The sequence below is a fragment of the Caenorhabditis remanei genome, chromosome II, assembly GCF_010183535.1.
Source record: "Caenorhabditis remanei strain PX506 chromosome II, whole genome shotgun sequence".
Taxonomy (NCBI): Eukaryota; Metazoa; Nematoda; class Chromadorea; order Rhabditida; family Rhabditidae; genus Caenorhabditis; species Caenorhabditis remanei.
In genome coordinates, this window is record NC_071329.1 from 16,934,900 (window position 1) to 16,954,260 (window position 19,361).

General features: G+C 40.4%; 2 protein-coding genes across 2 annotated transcripts; both read left to right on the plus strand.

Moving 5' to 3' along the window:
• Positions 1 to 7,474: 7,474 nt before the first annotated feature.
• Positions 7,475 to 13,413, plus strand: GCK72_007537 (uncharacterized protein; the record flags this gene model as incomplete). Its single annotated transcript, XM_053726282.1, has 14 exons — positions 7,475 to 7,549; positions 7,609 to 7,662; positions 7,721 to 7,908; positions 7,958 to 8,007; positions 8,514 to 9,022; positions 9,074 to 9,747; positions 9,799 to 9,867; positions 9,917 to 10,099; positions 10,618 to 10,948; positions 11,005 to 11,361; positions 12,108 to 12,266; positions 12,319 to 12,698; positions 12,747 to 12,968; positions 13,365 to 13,413. 14 exons carry the CDS (start codon positions 7,475 to 7,477, stop codon positions 13,411 to 13,413), a joined length of 3,300 nt encoding a protein of 1,099 aa, XP_053590476.1.
• Positions 13,414 to 13,694: 281 nt separating this feature from the next.
• Positions 13,695 to 17,642, plus strand: GCK72_007538 (uncharacterized protein; the record flags this gene model as incomplete). The annotated part of the gene is made up of 5 exons (XM_053726283.1): positions 13,695 to 13,765; positions 14,831 to 16,523; positions 16,571 to 16,719; positions 16,772 to 16,988; positions 17,463 to 17,642. 5 exons carry the CDS (start codon positions 13,695 to 13,697, stop codon positions 17,640 to 17,642), a joined length of 2,310 nt encoding a protein of 769 aa, XP_053590477.1.
• Between the last annotated feature and the right edge of the window lie 1,719 nt (positions 17,643 to 19,361).

The window sequence follows — 19,361 nt, forward strand, 5'->3', positions numbered from 1 at the left end:
CCCGGGTTAGAAATCTATAAAATTATGAAGAAAATTCCAAAAAACAGGACATTTTTTAGATAAAAATCCATAAAATTATGAAGAAAATTCCAAAAAACAGGACATTTTTTAATTAAAAATCCATAAAATTATGATTAAAATTTCTAAAAACAGGGTATTTTTTGTGAAATTAACTTCCCCCACCATTCTTATCTGTGTCGGTTCCGGTTAGACTGATCGAGCATGGCGCTGTAATAGTCTATACTTATCCGGGCTGAAGGTTACTTCAGTAGACGCGGGTTTGAATCCTCCCGGGTTAGAAATCTATAAAATTATGAAGAAAATTCCTAAAAACAGGACATTTTTTAGATAAAAATCCATAAAATTATGAAGAAAATTCCAAAAAACAGGACATTTTTTAATTAAAAATCCATAAAATTATGAAGAAAATTCCTAAAAACAGGGTATTTTTTGTGAAATTAATTTTGAGAGCCGGGCTCTCGAAGCTCATGATAGATGACTGAAAACGAACGATTCGGCCATTTTGTTCAACCTGTTTAAATCTATCATAGTTCGGAAGCGTTACGCGTCATGATCCGAATTCTTTATATTACGTGTCACTTCAAATTATCACTTTGTAATGGAATTCATATAAATACCCTAATTTTGAGAGCCGGGCTCTCGAAGCTCATGATAGATGACTGAAAACGAACGATTCGGCCATTTTGTTCAACCTGTTTGAATCTATCATAGTTCGGAAGCGTTACGCGTCATGATCCGAATTCTTTATATTACGTGTCACTTCAAATTATCACTTTGTAATGAAATTCATATAAATACCCTAATTTTGAGAGCCGGGCTCTCGAAGCTCATGATAGATGACAGTTATCTATTTCTATCACTTAGGACAGAAACAGACTTTAAGAACTAAGAACACAACTAAAACTTACAAGTCAAAGAGCGTTTATTTGTTGCCAAATGCAAAACTTAGAACTGATTAGTTAAGGAAAGTTCAATTTCACATCAGCCTTTGACGTGGCTTGGGTCGTCCAGATTCCACGTGCCTTTTCTCCTTTTGTTTCTTCTCTTCCAATGGGTTTCGAGAATGTAGAACTTCGGCGAAGCCACTTCCCCCTCCTCTCGGCGATCGGCCATCCTTTTCCGAGGTCTTTCTTCAATCCAGATTGTGGTCTTCTATCTGCGTTCTTCTCCCACTGACATCTGACTGAATGGCTCGGCAACGCATTGTGCAAGTACTTCTGTAGACCATCCAGCGACTTCCGATGCCAAGATCAACGGTGTCTTGTGATTTCCGACGGGCATCAACGGATCCACAACTTCCACGTTCGCTGATGTCTTCAACCATTCTTTCCACTGTTTGGCCATATTGTCGACGTCCCCGAATTCACATTGTAGACTTCTCGGCATCATCCAGACTTTCTCCACTTCCTTCGCAACTGATTTTACGAACTCAACTCTCTTGCTGTTCTCATCCTCCTTATCAGTGTACTCAACAAGCACCACTGCCTCCTTCACTTCTCCCCAATCGAACTTCTGAGTCCACCCCGTCATCGTCTTATTACGATACTCGAGAACACCTGGCCCCCTCGCCTCCAATCTAGGTCCGATGACCGCAACACTCGCCCGAATCTTCACCTTCTTTCTTTCCTTCTCCCCTTCCGACTTGAACATCTCTCCCACGTCACCCGTGCTTGCACTTCTCCCCCTCTCTCCACGCACGGCCACGCTCTTGCACTGTATCTCTGATACCTCCGTCGGAACCTTCCGAAGTTTCCCTCCTGGTCTCTCCAGTTTCTTCTCACCTCCAATGAACTGTTCTTCTGCCGAGTTCTCTTCGGCATTCACCAAACCATATGGATCTTTCCATTTCAGCTCAACGCCAATGCTCTCAAAAGCATTAGTTCCTATCAGTATCTTCTCCACCCAATTCTCAACCAACTGGAAAACTACTCTCACTTTCCGCCCTCTGACCACCATGGGAATTTTGATCTGCCCCCTGACTCTCATCTTAGAGTTTGACGCATTCAAAACTGTGAATGTCGGCTTTCCGAACACTTCAACTTCCTTTTCCCAGTCACGACACCCCGCCTTCAACCTCTCATAAGCACTAGTCGATATCACCGCCCCACTATCAATGACAACCCGTCTCCGTTGTCCCAACATCTCCACCATTTCCACAGTTTCCACCCCAGCATTCTTGACAGTCCCCTCCTGGATCTGCACTTTATCGACTCTTTTCGATACACATTGCCAGGAACCATGTCCAATTCCTCCACAAGTGAAGCATTTCATTTTCGCTCCACTATCTCTTCTCTCCCCTACAGTTTTCCGGTCACCATCGTTACTACCTTCAGGCGACCGACGACCATCACTGTTTCCCTGATCTCCCAATCTCCCCATTCTCTCTTTCTGCTTCCGCAGTTTCTCATTCTCCCTCTGGAGTACAATATCCTTCAACTGGTCATACTGCGCCGCCAGTGGCAACTCCAACCGTTTAGCTACCAGCACCGACTGCAGCATGTCATCATCCTCCGTAGCTCTCATCAACTTTGTCGTTCTCATCTGCGACAACGTCGCTTTCTCGACCTCGGGATACGCTTTTTTCGACCACTTCTCTACCTCCACCAGGTACTCCCACAACTTCTGTCCCGGAGCCCTCTGAAGGCGATCGAATTCATGCAAGGCCTCAGCCTTCGCATCCCCCTGTCTCTTCCGGAGTTTTCTCTCAAACTCCACAAACAACTCAGCAATCGGCCTCTCATGCTATCTCCCAGTGACTTGAACAACGACTTCGCTGCCCCCTTCAAGTATCTCTCCTCCAATATGGCTACTAGCTCATCATCCTCATCTGTAACCTGCTGGTACTTCAGCAAGAACGCTCTCTTGAACTCCTTGAAGTCCCCAGTACCGTCAAACGTTTTTGGCTCTGGCAACGCCGACGCCTTCATCATTCTCCCCATAGATGCCACCATTCCCATCATAACCTCGTTCCTCGCGCTATACCTGGAACTTCTGCCACTCTTCCAATCTTCACCCCAACTTCTTTCACTATCCGAGAATTCTCCACGCCTGCCATGCATCGAGAATTCGTCATCCGAATCCCTTGGGGACCACTTTCTGACCACCTCCAACCTCGAGGGCACCGGAACTTCCTTAGTATCACGGGCCTGTCCAGCCTTCTTCGGCTCACTTTCCTGCTTTCTGAGCAGTCCTCTCAACTCGCTACTTGCCTCACGCTCCTCCTTTAGCGTCTTTTTGTACTTCGAGACAGGCTCCTCAGCCAATCTCTTCTCATCTTTCAACTTGTTCAATTCTCTAAACAACGTCTCTCTCTCTTCATTCCAAGCACCTTGTAACAATGCCAACTCATCCCGGGCCTTTTTGGCATTCTCCACGATGCCACGTGGCACCATTTCTACACCTTTCTCACAGAGTTCACGCAACTCTTCTACCGTTTCCACTCCATTTTCCCTCATTACTCCAATAATCTCTAGCGGCCATCTCTCTCCGCCAAGCTCTTCAAATCGTTCTCGCAACTCATGACAGTACTTTTTCACCGGCTCTACAAGAACTTCTGACTGTCTCTCAGTGCCTTTGCACGCCGCCTTGAGTGCCTCATACATATCACTCTCCATACGACCCGAAGACTCCAAAAAGTCAGTGAATCCCTTCACCAACTTGCGTCTCTCCTTCAGTCTCACCTCGATCATTTGGACAGCCCATGACTTCTCGGAAGAAGTTACACTCGAGCTTCTCTTTTTAGTTCTCTCCGTACTGGACGACATCACCGTTTCTCACCACCGTCTCACCAATATCACACCAAAGTATCTCCGCACGGTCTCGCCGTTTTTATTTGTCCGACTCTTCGATCTTCGATCTCCGAGACAGGAACAGTACGTTCGCTGATATTTAGTCAACGAGAGGTTTTTTTTTCTCTCAAAACGAATTCGATTTGAGAAATAGTTCTAATAGCAAAGGAGCTCGGATCAGGTCTTATCACCTTCACCAGCGTCTGACTTCTGCTAATACAACTAATTTGGTTCGGCCCCCAAGTTATCTATTTCTATCGCATAGGACAGAAACAGACTTTGAGAACGAAGAACACAACTAAAACTTACAAGTCAAAGAGCGTTTATTTGTTGCCAAAAGCAAAACTTAGAACTTAGAACTGATTAGTTAAGGAAAGTTCAATTTCACATCAGCCTTTGACGTGGCTTGGGTCGTCCAGATTCCACGTGCCTTTTCTCCTTTTGTTTCTTCTCTTCCAATGGGTTTCGAGAATGTAGAACTTCGGTGAAGCCACTATTCCAGAATTGTGACTTTTTATATAATAGGTCATAACTAATTTCTACGTGACCTAATTACAAAAATAAATGCACGTTTGAACTCTCCTCATCAAGGCGCATCTTTTTAGCGAATCAGAATTCCAGATTCTGCTTCGAGATGTTTCGAAATCGGAAATTTCAAACAAAATTTGGAAAAAAGGATATATTTTGTAGTCATTCTGTAAACTTAACAAAAATGAGGAAACATCTACTTTTCTGCATTTTCTTCTAGTTTGAACTTTTAAGAAAACTTTTGATGGTAGTTGTATAATATTCCTACTCCTGACTTCCGACTTCCGGCTTTCCGTCACTATAAAACTGCGGAGTTTTGGATAAGTAGAAATAAAAAAGTATTGGAAAAAACTATCTACAGGAACAAATGGGTGGTCGGATTTTTACTGAGTTTTGAGAATATTTTGAATGTTGCATCTGTAAAAAAACTACTTCTAACTTCCGATTTTCTGAATATCCGTTCATGAGATCGTCCTGAAACACAATACTCCTTTCGATTGTATATTTTTCTACGTTTCGTTCTATTATAAACTTCCAAGCGATGATTGAAAACGCTTCGGCCAGTTTGTTCAACCTGTTCAAAACTATCATGGTTCGGAAGCGCTACCCGGCATGATCCGAATTCTTTATATTACGTGTCACTTCAAATTATCACTTTTTTAAAGAAATCTATGAAATTATAAGCTTCCAAGCTTACAATTAGTAACTTGTTCGATTTCGTTCAAATCAGCTTTTCCTTACATATCGTTTTCTTACTAAATATTCATGGAAATATCTGTATAAACATTTGAATCCGGACCAGCTGTCTTCCCCCCTCTCTTCTCTCCCTCCCTCTCATCCCTATCTCATCACTTGACACCCATCTCTTCGTCCACTACGTATTACCCATCTGTTGCGTTTCTGTTCGCTCGGAAAAGAGAGTGAAAGTGTAAAAAATAGGAGAGAGAGTGTTTATTGAAAGACGCAGAAAAGTTTTCTTCGGAAAGAAGTGATAGTATCTTTTCTATATATTCACAAAACTCCTCAATTTTGTTGTTTTTTTGTTTTTGTATCCCTGGACTCCCAAACCAAATTACAAGTTTTCAAACTTCCATTTTCTGATTTCTAACTTTGGTTTTCCGAAATTCCGTTTTGAAAATTTCAAATTTTGTCACTTCCGCCTTCTGTCTTCCTTTCCACTCTATTTTTTACTGGAAATCTTCTGAAACATGCTGGAATAACAACTTCTTAGCATAAAAAAGTGTCTTACTGACCTCTCCTATTCCCCCAGCTACACCATTCCCTCTTTCCTCTGGCAAGGACAAACAAAATATGTCCGTCTCCCCTCCAGCTACCACCGATTCCATAGCGTTTGCATCTTTTCTCTCTCACACTGCGTCTCTTCCTTTTTTCTATTTCTTTCGCAAATTATACGATTTGGAAAAAAACTTGCTATATATGTACCTTTAAATGAGCTAAAAGTAAGGAAACTATATGATATAATATTTATATATAAATATTTTATCCTTTTCTATTCATTTTTTTACCTTATCTATTCTTTTCGACCGTTTTGAATTTTTTTTCTAAATTTACGAAATTTTCTCATTTAACTTTTTCCGATTGCCTTCTTTTGATTATTTTTCCTTTTATTACTTCTTATTCCGCTATTATTTTATCCAAATCAGTATTTTATTGCATGAATTTTTTTCTTTGACGTTTCAATCCATTTACGAAAATGTTGTAATTTTTTAATCAAACATTATCCAAACTACACTCATTTTATAATACTCAATCTCCTGATTCGAAAAATATAAATTTTGTTTCAATTGGTCCAAGAAAAACCTGAATATGATCATCCTTGTGTGAATTTTACATCGAAAACCGTTTAAAATTCTGTAACTTTGCTATTTCACGTGATAATCTCATAATTTTTATTTCAAAATGTGCGGAAATAACTGGGCTCTATGGCAAAAATGTTTTCTGATAGATTAGAACCCATTTTTAATTAGTTTTCTTCATAAAAGACGTTTGCACCCCCTCTTCTCTCTCCTCTCTCTTCATTTTCTACTGCTGCCTGCATCCCCGTTGCCTCTTTCTCTCTTTTTCATTTTCCCCCAGTATTATCTATAGCCTCGCTACTATGTTGAATCGCCGCCCGGTTAGCTCAGTCGGTAGAGCACCAGACTCTTAATCTGGTTGTCGCGGGTTCGAGCCCCGCATTGGGCTTACGTTTTTGTTTTTTTTTCTCAGCATCTTCTTGAAGATTCCCGGCATAGTTTTGAGTATATTTTATCTTCCATTTGCAGTAAAGTTACTCAAACGTTTGAAATCTGTGTTTCTTTTTCCAAAGGTACCTCGAAAGACAATTTTAGTTATTGGGATCTATATATGGGTCTTATTTACTATATGTTCTTCCATCTTTTAATCATTCTACATTTATTTTTTCATTTTTGAACTTCTTTAATACTCAAGCTTCTTAGTTCCTGAGTTGAGCATTGTTCAATCATTTCTTAAATTTTCAGCAATTTCCCAATTGCCAACTACACTATCGTCAAATCTGTTCCGATTGGAAACTCTCGCAACAGTAAAATAGCAATTCAGTAAGTTTTTTTGTGTTTATACAAAAAAGATCACCAAGATTTGAAAAATATATTTTCCTAAAAGTTATAGCACCGAAAAACCGTATTTTTGAGCTTTTAATCTGTAGACACACAAAAACTGTTTGAAAAAGCTAAGATTTTCGAGTTTTTCAGAAAACATGTTACCTAAACGAAATATTTTTTAAATTTCAAAAATATTGATTTACAACCGAGTTATGGCAATTTAAAGTTGGTGGCCTAGAAACCCAAATCTAGTCCCCACCTTCAAAACCTCAGTTATGACCAAAGTAGGGCATGATTATACTTTTCTGAAACCTCTAGACTTGCTTAATCTGAATATCTTTCTTTCAAAATGTATAAGGGATGAGTTCCGGATTTCTAGGCCAGATTTGGTTTTCTAGGCCACCACACTGAAATTGTCATAACTTGCTGGAAACTTGATGTTTGGGTTCAGTTTAATGCAAACGAGAACTAAAATTCCTTTTCTTTTCATTTTCTCTTTCTCCATATTCTCTCCATTTTCAGAATTCCATAGGCTTCATTACTCCGTGTCAGAAGATGAATTCCACCATCCAACGCGGGAAGAGGGATCGTATGTCAATGTGGACAAAGCCAAAAAAATCAATGAAGAAGGTATGTTTTCTTCAATCTAGAATTATTTTAGACGGTATTTACCTATCAAGATTTTTCAGAAGTCATCGACAGGATTGAAAAAGGCGCACTGCACCCTAAAATGCCAAATTGAGGTACATAAATATTTATCATTTTTAAATTAAAATTCTCTAAAAATCTCATTTTTTACAGAGCTGCCAAAAAGATGTGCCGACTTATTCCAGCAACTGCGTGGTGGAACATATTTGTGGGCACTCAAAATCGAAACTCTTCAAATGCATACTGTGCAACCACACGGAGAGGCATCGGCGGCAAATTCGAGAGCATTATTATGATGCTCACAAATCTTTCCGATCGATTCCCAAGTATGATATAACATCGTAAGTGGCGTTTTTTTTTTTAATTCAGAAGGAAATATGAAAATTTCAGAACACTGAGGCGACCAGCATTTCAAAAAACATTAAAGGAGTGCTTTGGAGGTGAGTTGTATACATACAGTACCGGTTAAAAGGGTGTAAACTTTCGCCGTTTTTTGTTGAAATTGCCCAACTTTGACAGTAAGCTATTGTAATAGTAATTGTCCCATCAAGTATAGTCTTGATAAATTATAGAGATCAAAAGTAAAGCTTCATTTTTGTAGTTGGCAACTTTTTTATACGGACACTCCCTAGAGAGTTATGGTCATTTTAAAATGTCAGTTAAAAAATCGCACTATTATACAATGAAATAGGTCGATTTGAGAAAGAAATTACTTTGTCGATACGTAACTTGCTAGGGAGTGCTTCTACAAAAAAGTTGTCAACTACAAAAATGAAGCACTACGTTCAATCTATATGATTCATTACAAATCTACTTGATGGAAATGAATCAGTACTACCATGAAACACTGTCAAAGTTGATCACTTTCTCCTGAAAACGGCCAAAGTTTACAACCAAGAACTGTAGCTTCTTTTAAAGCACATTAACAGTAGCTGACCTTTTACAGACAAAGTCACCCTTGTGGACAACCAACTCCAATATGATGTTGAACAAGTTCCAACAGACGCCAACCAATCCGATATGTTATCGGATCCGGAGTTTGAAAATCCAATTGATGATGGGAACAATGATGCTCTTGATATCGACGACTTTCCGCCAAGTGGAAGCAACGAGCGAAGCGAAGATACCAATATTGTAATTGACGAGATGGAGGTTGACGAGATGGGTGAAGGTTGCTCGAATGAAGTAGTGGTAATCAAGATCAAATTCCCAAGCTTCCTATTGCTGGAGAACTCCGGAAGCGACTGCTTCATGAACGGGATGTTGAACATCCTCAATCGTTGCCGAGGACTCCAGAACTGCCTCCCGGCCCCCGGCACATCTGAAGTGGCCGACAGACTCAGAGACATTCTCTCGCGGCAAACAAGATCAGCAAAAAGACTGCGAGAACTCCTGCCGGCCAGTTTCCATAAGTTCCAGCAGGATATCACGGAAGTGTTCCCAATTCTGATGGAGGTGAGGCAAATTGGAATTTACTTTTTAATTTGTAATGTTCATATTTTATAGATGCTGACCAAGGATGTCACCATGGAACCCATCCAATTTCTCCAGCAGGTCGTCCACAAATGCGACAGATGCATGACACAGCAACCAGAGGCGCCAACATACGAGTGCATTTCCGATCTGTTCATTCATTACGATGAAGCCTCCCAGCTAATGCCGACGTTCGCCGATGCGTTCTCATGCACTTACACCTCTGATGCCGAGAAGAACTGTAGAGGGGCGAGATGTGGAGGGCGACTAAGCAACACAAAACAGATCAGCCCCATTGGAGATTATCATGTGATGTTGATACACTCGAATAATGGAAGAATTCAAGATCTGACCACCAACTCGATTGTCTCGATGTTTGGGTCTCAGTGGAAGATTGTGGCATTTGTGGCGCACATTTCACAACGAAATGGTGAAAACGTGGAGTCCAAAACCGTTCCTGAAAATTCTGAAAATCTAGACAACTCTGAGATCGAAGAGCTGCCGAAAAAGAAACAGCCCAAAAATCAAGGCCATTATAAAACATGGGTGGAACATAACAGGAAATGGACACGAGTCAATGATAACATGGCTGAAAGGACACACAGAAGAACATTGGACTTGTCTCGTTTCAATGTTAAAGTAATCCTATTCGAGAAGGTCAAAGATGCCCGTGGAGAAGAGTCAGATGTGGAAGAGCCGGATAATGAGTGAGTTTTAAGTGTACAGGAGTATAGAAAAGTCAAATTCGTTTTTTTCAGAACTCAAGACGGTTGGAGAAAACTAAAGAATCATGTTTATAAAACTGACGGAGAAGAATCGGACAAAGAGTGAGCAAAAAGTTGATAAGGCAATAATCTTAAAACTGATATTTTGCAGAGACGGTAATCAATCTGGCTTACTCTCCAATCTAGCTGAAATCAATCGGAAAAGAAAAAGAAACTTGAAGGAACACGTACATTGGAAAAAACGCGGAGATTTCAAGAAACAAATCATTTCCTCTACTGGTGATATGGATTATTCCGACCATGATGCACCGGAAGTTATTAGAGTAGATGATCAGTGAGTCTTTAGTTTATGGATTTGAAAAAAAATTCCGGTTCGATGCATCATAAACACAATCAGTCTGTAGTAATAAAATACTGTATTGAATGATATATTTTAGTTAAAACTGTCCAACTTGAGAGGGTGTTACGGTATTACTGATCGTTCCACCAAATTAAATTTTCAATGGATCATCTAGAACAAAGATAGTGCTCCATTTTTGTAGTTGACAACTTTTTCGTACAAGCCCTCCCTAGAGATTTATAGTCGTTTTAAGGGGACAGCAAAAAAATCACTGTGTTGTGCACTGAAATGGGACGGTTTGAAGGATGAATTACCCGAACAAAAAAGTTGTCAACTACAGAAATGGACCTCTAACTTTGCTCTATATGATCCATTAAAAGTTTTGCTTGGTGGAATAATCAGTGATACCATAACATCTTTTTAAATTTGGTAAATTTCAACTGAAATCATCCATAGTTGATAACGTTTTGAGCGGTACTGTATGGATATCTGAAAATTTCTTATTTTTCCAGAGATGAGATGGCTTCCACGAGTGCTGATCCAACTGTCCCAACAGACGAGGTGGAAGATCAAGACGTTTTCAGAGTTGACACTGGAACTTCCTCAAATGCTGATCAAAATCCCTCAACAGACGATGTTGAACGTCAAGACGTCGAGGATGGTCAAGACGTCGAGGATGACCAATATGTGGATGAAGCCAGAAAAGGAAGATATCATGGATCATGGCAGCGAAGTTCCTATCTGAAGTACCCTGGAATACCGTCTAGAAAGTTTTCTTCTGCAGACATGGAACGATTTGACAAGGATGAAGACACGCAATGGAGTGTTCAGACTTGTTTCGAGGTAATTAATTAATTAAATAATTTGAAAAGTTCTGAACAATCAAATTATACTTTCAGCACCGAAAAAATTCCCAACTTGTCCAAGTTTTGTATGTTGGCTGGGCATGTGACACGATTGACAACGTGCACATCAAAGAGTTCAGGGAAACAAGTCAAGAAGTGATCGACAATTTCACAATCCGAAACAATTTCTTGAAGAGAATAAAGGAAATGGAAAGAGGAAACATCGAAATCCAAAAGTCGGTCAACAGAGAAATGATACCCAGTTCAGAGCTTCGTGCGAGTCCAGCACACCTATTCTGGCTCTACCAGGATTTAACATATTTTCATTCCTTGATGCACCTGGACAAGGACATGGCCGCCTTCTTTTACATGTGCTTGAGGGAAAAGATGGTGAAGCCACCATGCTTCAAGGTTAGTTTTGTCTTCAAATGTTCCAGTTTTCTTCACAAGGGAAGACTTTGGAGACGCGAATTTCAAACAATCTATAAAGTTGGTAATAGGTAGATTGGACTTTCGGGAGTTCATTTCTGCCATCAAAACCGGCTAAATGTCTGTGCGAGCCGAGTTATGAGCTTTCAAACTTTTCATATGGCTCAGCTTTTTCACACGGAATTCCAAATCGGCAAATAGTATACGTATACAATTTCTACAGAATTGTATCTTTTTCTTCGGTGTAAGAGTCATAGTTACAATTTCTTTGCCTTGCCTCTTTCATCTTTCCGCTCTTTGATGGTTCACCGTCTGGCTGAATCATCATCTTTCTTCTTTTAATATTTGTAATGGTAAGCTCCGACTCTATGCTTGGTATAAAAGCCCAGAGGTGAGCACCTTATTTTAACAGAACCTTTTTTCCTTTTTTTTTCAAAGATGTTCTCATTTTTCTAACGTACGAGCACTGATAAACCGCTGGGAAACAACACATGCGGTGGCGCATATGCCGCCGATTTGGAATTCCATGCAAAAAAAGTTTCAGAGCTTATAACTCGGCTCGCAGACACATTTAGCAGGTTTCGACTGCAGAAATGGACTACACGTAGTCGAAAGTACCTATTACCAAACTTATAGATCGTCTGAAAGCTGCGTCTCCAGAGACTTTTCTTGTCAGACTGACAATCTCCTTATCACAGACGTTGCGAATACATAGTTCAATTTTTCAGTACATAACCTCAAATGTGGCCAATGAAAAAGTAAAATCCATCTGCGAAAATAATCCTCTCAACACGACGTACGCAAAGCTGAAAAAAGATCATCCCGCAATAATTGGAAAATCGAATCCATCTTGTGAGAACTCGAAGGAGTGCAAGTGTGGCTTCATCGTGAGTTTATATTTGTATTTTAATACGGTTTCATCAAAAAGTTGATTTTCAGCGTGAGGTTCTCTTCAAAAGATCTCAATGGAAAGTCTACTCCTACAACATTGATGGCCGATTGAATTTGAGCGGCTACAATTTCGAGCAAGAACGAATAGTGATCGAATGCTCGGACGCCTGTGGCTGCTCAAAAAAGTGTCCCTGCCGAGCCCTGCAAAGAGGACAGCAGAAGGTTGTAGTAGTGTACTATGAGGATGAATTGAGAGGATTCGGTATGCGAGCGGCGGAGAAGATCAAAGAAGGAGATTTTGTTTGCGAATATGTTGGAGATATAAAAGTGGCCAAGGAGAACCAGAAGGGCAAAAAGCGAGATGAGAGTTATGATGCCGCCTTGACTGTTTTCGATAAGGAGCTAGCTATTTGCTCGGCGAATATTGGGTCAGTCTAAGCAATTACATAGTGTAGATTAATTGTTTTAATTTTCAGAAACATCTCCCGGTTCATGGCTCATGCCTGCTCACCGAGCGCCACTTTTATGGAGGCGTACAGCCGGGAGAGTGAAGCCGGCCCCGTCGTTCCCCGCATCGGTGTGTACGCCCTGAAGGACATCGAAGTTGGAGAGGAGATCACGATATCATATTTCGGAAAAAAGTTGCTGCTTGAGGCCACCCAAGAAGCCAAAATGACAGGAAAGGGCACCAAGTGCGGGTCAGTTTTTTTTTGTTTTTAACGTTCAGAATTTCTAATGGGGGTATTCATGTTTTAAAAGCCCATAACTTTTTTTCTAAATAATTAATCTTTGTCATTGTTACATTGACTTATAAATCAATTCCAGCGCGACATTTTTGCAGTTGACAACTTCTTGAGAGCTCCGCCCACGTTGGAGATATGCGCCTTTAAAGATGGCTACCTGGAGGCGGCGTGACACGCTCTCTCGCTATCCGTCTTTTCAGACACTTGTATCTAAAAAGTTGGCGGAGTTATCAAAACGTTGTCAGCTACAAAAATGTAGTTTTATTTGTGATCTACACAGTCATGTAATTTTTGTTGTGGTATAACATATTATCTACCTGTGACAAATCTCAAACCATAAATAATTTTCAGGTGCAAAGAAAGAGGAGTCTGCTCCAACTACCTCCCAATGAGATCATAATGTTATCATTTTCTAGATTTTTTGTTATTTTTCCATTATTTATCATGTTTTTGTTGTCATATGCTATCTTTTTTCTCTCGGGTTTTTTCTGTTTTCTTTCATTGTATCTTCGGGTAACTTTCATTCATTTCACAATTATTCATTTTTAATAAATATGGTTTTTTAAAACATACAATCCCTTTTTTTTTAAACATTCCTCAGTACTTTTAGCTTACTTTTTAACATTCCGCACCTCAGTTTGAATAATAACTGATCTAAAATAAGTTTTTTTTCAGATAACAATGGCTCAATTCTTCGGATTTGGTAAATTTTACATGGAAATAGTCGATTTGAAATTGAAAGTAGTGAATGTGTAAGATATTTTTCGTTGATTATTTATTATAACTATTATGATTTTCAGCTGCCCTCGTCGCCTGTACAACAATGATTGTGCAACACCTAAGAACATAACAGTGCTACAATTTTCCTATATTCTAAATGTCAACTTACTTCACAATGAAGTCCGGAGACCGATTCACAGTCTTTACAGCAAGTCTTCTCGTTTTTGTACAGGCTGCCCCAACTATCTCACATGTGCTGAATAACTCCTCGTTTTTCTGTTGTCGTTGTTTTAATTTTTATTGCTTTTCCAGTTTTTCTGTTTTTCATTTTTTGTTTTCATCTCTATAACCTTTTCATATTTCCAAATTGTTATGTGGTACCTCACTTTTATCGAAATCGGGTAAACTCTATTCTTTCAGTATTTACGTGTTTTCTTTGTTTCTAATTTATATTTTTGAAAAATTTTCATATGATATAAACTTTGGCTCTAAATGTTTTTAGAAAAATATCTTTCACGCCGTTACTCTTCACAAAACCACCCGTATCTTTTTACGAAATGGATCAATCTGGAAACGGACGACACTTTTGGAATCCTCTAGTGTTTCTGAATCCATTGAAATCAAACAAAAAAAGAAAAAAAAGTTTATGTCCTCATCCGGGTTCGAACCAACAACTAACTGTAGTCAACGTTGCTTAACTTGCCAGATCGGACGCGGCGACGCGCTGACCTTAGCCATTCGGGAAGGAAGGAGAGGAGGCCGGAGCGGGGAAAGAAGAGGCCACGCTTTTGAGCTTTTTACCGCTGTCGATTAAAAAATCTTTTTGAAATTTGATCCTTCAAGTGAAAATGATAAAGTTCTAGACCTGCTAACTATTCATTTTCTATTTATGACGGTAGATCAAAAATTTCATAATTCTAGACCGCGCAAATTTCGAATCCGTTTTTGTTTTTCTCCTTTTTTTGTCATTCTTTCCGTGTTTTTCTTCTCCTTTTGGCATTTCTTTCAATTTTTTTTTCAATTTTTTGATTTTTCGTGTCATTTTTCACCACTTTTTACTCAAATTAACTCGAATTTCTTAAATTTCTTTTTTCCAGAAATTCTCAAGCAATGTCCGAGTTTGCTGTCGGTGAAAAATGCGTCTGCATTTTCGGTGGCAAACCGTATCCCGCAAAAATTTCCAAAATCAAGGAGCACCGAGGAGTCAGATACTACATTGTCCACTACGAGGGATGGGCGAAAACTCGCGACGAGAGACTTCCGATGGGGACGGATCGATTGCATAAAGGAACGATCGAGGAGTACAACTGGACGCATCCGCGAGAGGAAACTCCTCCGGTAGAGGTATCCAGACCCACTTTCAGTGAGCCCAGCACCGCCAGAAGGAAGAGCACAGGAGCACCGAGAGGACGGAAGAGTACCACGACATCTGACGGACCTTCTACATCTACACAGAATCCAGCGGCGGCAGCTCCATCCACCTCGACCCAAAAGCCTCGAGGACGGAAGAGTGCTCAGAAGGCGGAAGAAAGTCCAGAAGATAGTCCACCATCCTCGTCCGACTCATCCTCGTCAAATCCATTTCGAAAAGGACGGAAAAGTGTTCCGGAGCCAGATGGGAGTTCAGATGACAGTTCAGGAGACATGCCAGCGGCTCCGGCTTCATCTGCTGCTCCTACGTCATCCAGAACGCAAACATCTCGAGGACGGAAGAGTGGTCAGACATCTCTAGGACCATCCACGGCAACCCAGGCTCCCCGAGGAAGAAGAAGTGTTCCACAGCCTCCAGAAGAGAATCCGGAAGTAGATAGTCCACCGGCCTCGTCCGACTCATCCTCGCCAACTCCATTTCGAAAACCTCAAGGACGGAAGAGTGCTCCGAAGCCAGAAGTGAGTTCAGACGAAAGTTCAGGAGACATGCCAGCGGCTCCATCTGCTCCTTCGACATCATCCCGCACTCAAACACATCGAGGAAGGAAGTCCTCTTCAGGACCATCCACGTCAACACAGGCGCCAAGAGGAAGAAGAAGTGTTGCACAGCCTCCAGAAGATCCGGAAGAAGACACTTCGGCGGCCCCTACTCAGACACCTCGAGGACGGAAAAGTGTTCCGGAGCCACAAGTGAGTTCAGATGACAGTTCAGGAGACATGCCAGCGGCTCCATCTGCTCCTTCGACATCATCTCGAACTGGGACACCGCGAGGACGGAAGAGTCAGGCAACTCCAGGACCATCCACGTCAACTCAGGCTCCCCGAAGAAGGAGAAGCGTTCCACAGCCTCCTGAAGAGGATCCGGAAGAAGACACACCGGCGGCCCCTACTCAGACACCTCGAGGAAAGAAAAGAGCTCAGAAGCGAGAAGTAAGTCCAGACGAGAGTTCAGGAGATATTCCAGCGGCTCCACTGACGTCACCTCGAACTGGGACACCTCGAAAAAGGAAGATTGTCCAAAAGCAAAGTCCTGCTGGACCATCCACGTCGACCCAGGCTACCCAGCGTTCAGAAGAGAATCCAGAAGAGAGTCCAGAAGAGAGTCCAGAAGACAGCCCATCACCGTCTCCAGGACCATCCACGTCAACTCAACGCCAAGCCCCCCAGGGAAGAAGAGCTTCTCCCGGACCATCCACGTCGTCACAAGCCCAGAGACCAAAATTTGTTGTTGACTTTCCAATTTGGATGAAAGGAATCATTGGTCACGATACACGTGAATTTCTTCATAATCAGACGACGAACAAGTTGGTAGTCAGGTTGCAGCCAGAGGGACGGACTGTTGACGATATTATCAAGGATGTGAGTTAATTTTTCAGTGAAAATGTCTTGTAATTTCTTTTTTGCAGTACACGGACTCCCTTCGAGTGTCAGACGAAAATGTGGAACGCATGGATGATGATATGCTGGATTACAATGACGACGGAACGTCACTCGACAATTTGAGTCTTGCTCACTGTGCGAAAACGCTCAAGAACCACTTTAACCGTCTTTTCGGGTGAGATTCTAAATTAAAAATTCTAAATTCTCCTCATCATTCAAATTTTCAGCCGCCGCATCCTCTACAATTCAGAACGTGAAGAACACGACACATTGGTGCGAGTTTTCGCATATAGAAAGAAATTGCGTTATGGGGATGTTGTAACGGATCCTTTCCAATATGGATTCCACGCTTCCAAACGTTATGGAATTGTTCACTTTGCTCGGATGCTATCGAGATTCGACAATTTAATTGAGAGTCTACGTCTTCATGACGCCATGATTCTAGTGAGTAATATAGAAAATGGGTCACGAATAAGAGAACTTTGCAGTAGACTTTTTGGCGAAATTTTAAAAATTTTGAGGGGAGCATTTTCGAGAAAGTTCGAAGAGGTTTTTTTTCGATTTTTCCAAGGCTTTTCGGTTTTCTCGAATCGTGAAGTGTCCCATCGGAGAGTTACAGCAAATTTCAGCGAATTGGACGTGTCTGGTGACGCTTCTAAGTAACTTCCGCTTTTCCAACAACTATTCTGAGCTTGAAATTGAGAAAATCCTGCGCATTATGTGTTTTTGGTCATCTACCTATCTGTAATGTTTCATCAATTTTCAAGAACCCAAAATCAAAGAAATTCCAAAACAACGACCAAAAACACTTGCCGGAAGTTTGCAATGTTCAAGGTCCCGGTGGCCGAAGTCACTGATTTTTCTAGACCACGAGTAGAAAAATCCCGGGCATGATTTCAATAATTAGTCAATTTTTAGTACCTCAACTTGGGAATCAAGGACCTGATGGAATTCCTTGGGAACAATGTCGGCAGATACTACGACAGAGATGCTGACTACGTTCCACCGAGTTACAATCCCATCATGAACATGGCGACCACCAGAAGCGCCAGAAAAAATAGGCCAAGTAGACCACGACCGAGAACTAGCTCCGCCTAGCGATTACTGTACAGGATCTCTCAATCTTATACAATCTTTCCTATTATCTGTAACTCTCTCATTCTAATTTATAATATCTCCTAATATCTGTTTGTGACTTTTCTCTCATTTCTGTACCTATTTTTCTGTGTAATTCCAGTAATTCATTAACTGTCTATCATTATTTATTTGAAAATCAAAGCAATAATAAAATAATAATATTTGAATCGATTAGAATACTTATTCTTTTTTGTAATTGTTAGGTTTGACGTACCCAATGGGTATTCTCGTTGGTCAGGATTCTGATTTGAGACAGAATGAATTATCTGAATCTTGTTCATACTATTAATACAATCCCCGATGGTGAAGAAACGATTTTTGCTATCTAAGTCACGGCCGACTTGCTGGTGACTAACAATAGGTGATCCGGACGGGTCTGAAATTTTTTCCAGAACTGTGATTGAAAAACAAAAATGTGTATTACATAATTACTATTATCCTCGCTGGAACGATGGATGGAATAATCTTCACGGTTGTGAGCATTCATCCAAGTATACGGAGAATTTTGGTTTTGTCCGCAACCGTCATTCTGCAACTCAAAAATTATGAAAACTGACCTGATTTTGAGCCGGATCATTTCTATTGTGTGTTTTTTCTTTTCAGGGGAAAATATCTCCAGCGGAAAATTCTTCAAATAATTCTTTAACATTTCCCGAGCTTCGTCGATCTCGCAAGGTTTCTCTTCAGCAATAAACCGAACCACTCGTTCCTAAATTGATTCGTTCGACTTTTATTCAAATTTATATATTCAGAATAGGTACTTGAATGAGCTCGTCTCCTTTTAAAACCTCATCTTCCAGATTTTCAAAAATTGGTCGAGTTTTTTGTTGCTCGAATTCACAGAGTAGTGCAGCAAAAGCTTCAGGATACAAGTACTTGAATTTTTTCTGAAATACCAAAAAATTAATTCAAGACAAAAAATAAAATCCTAGTATGTATAAATTCAAAGTATAGAGAAGAATAATATTACCTGATTTTTAGTCAGAGTACTGTTGCCCTTATTTCCAAAGTTATTTGGGCCACGGATCTGAAAAAAGTTTTCAACTAAAAAAACGGAGTTATACTATTCGTCTGTTCGATCCATAAAAAGTTATCAGTTAGTTTCACTACGAAATACTCTCAAAATTGGGCATTTTCAACTGAAAAAGGCAAAATATGAAATCTCTTTCTGTCCGGTATGTATAGTTGAACTAAAAAAAAGAACTGCAAACGAAAAGAACAGTTGATTTACATATAAGTCGATAGTGTATTACATGAAATTACTGAATTAATATGATTATCTACAGGGTGCGGCATAAATACTGATACACGCAAAAAACGCTATAACTTTTTTCAAAAACATCCAAACATCTTTTCCTTTTGCAAAAAAATTATTCATTCACTACAGAAAAGATATACAATAATGATTTTCGATCCGCCCTCCTGTCTCCTGAATTACAGCTCTCAATCTCTTCGGGTAGATAGGACCTAGGCACGGAGGTAGTTGACGACTTCAGCGTTCCAGGACTTATACAAAACACAATTCAGAGAATTCGAACTAATTTTTTTTGTTCAGAAACTCTCTGGGTCTGATATCCTTTATTTAAAAATTTGATAAAATCGCGTTTTGGCAAGATAGGCACCCATTTCGACAGCCAGGTGAACTCCGGAAAATCCTATCTGAACGACTGTTAGGCAGTC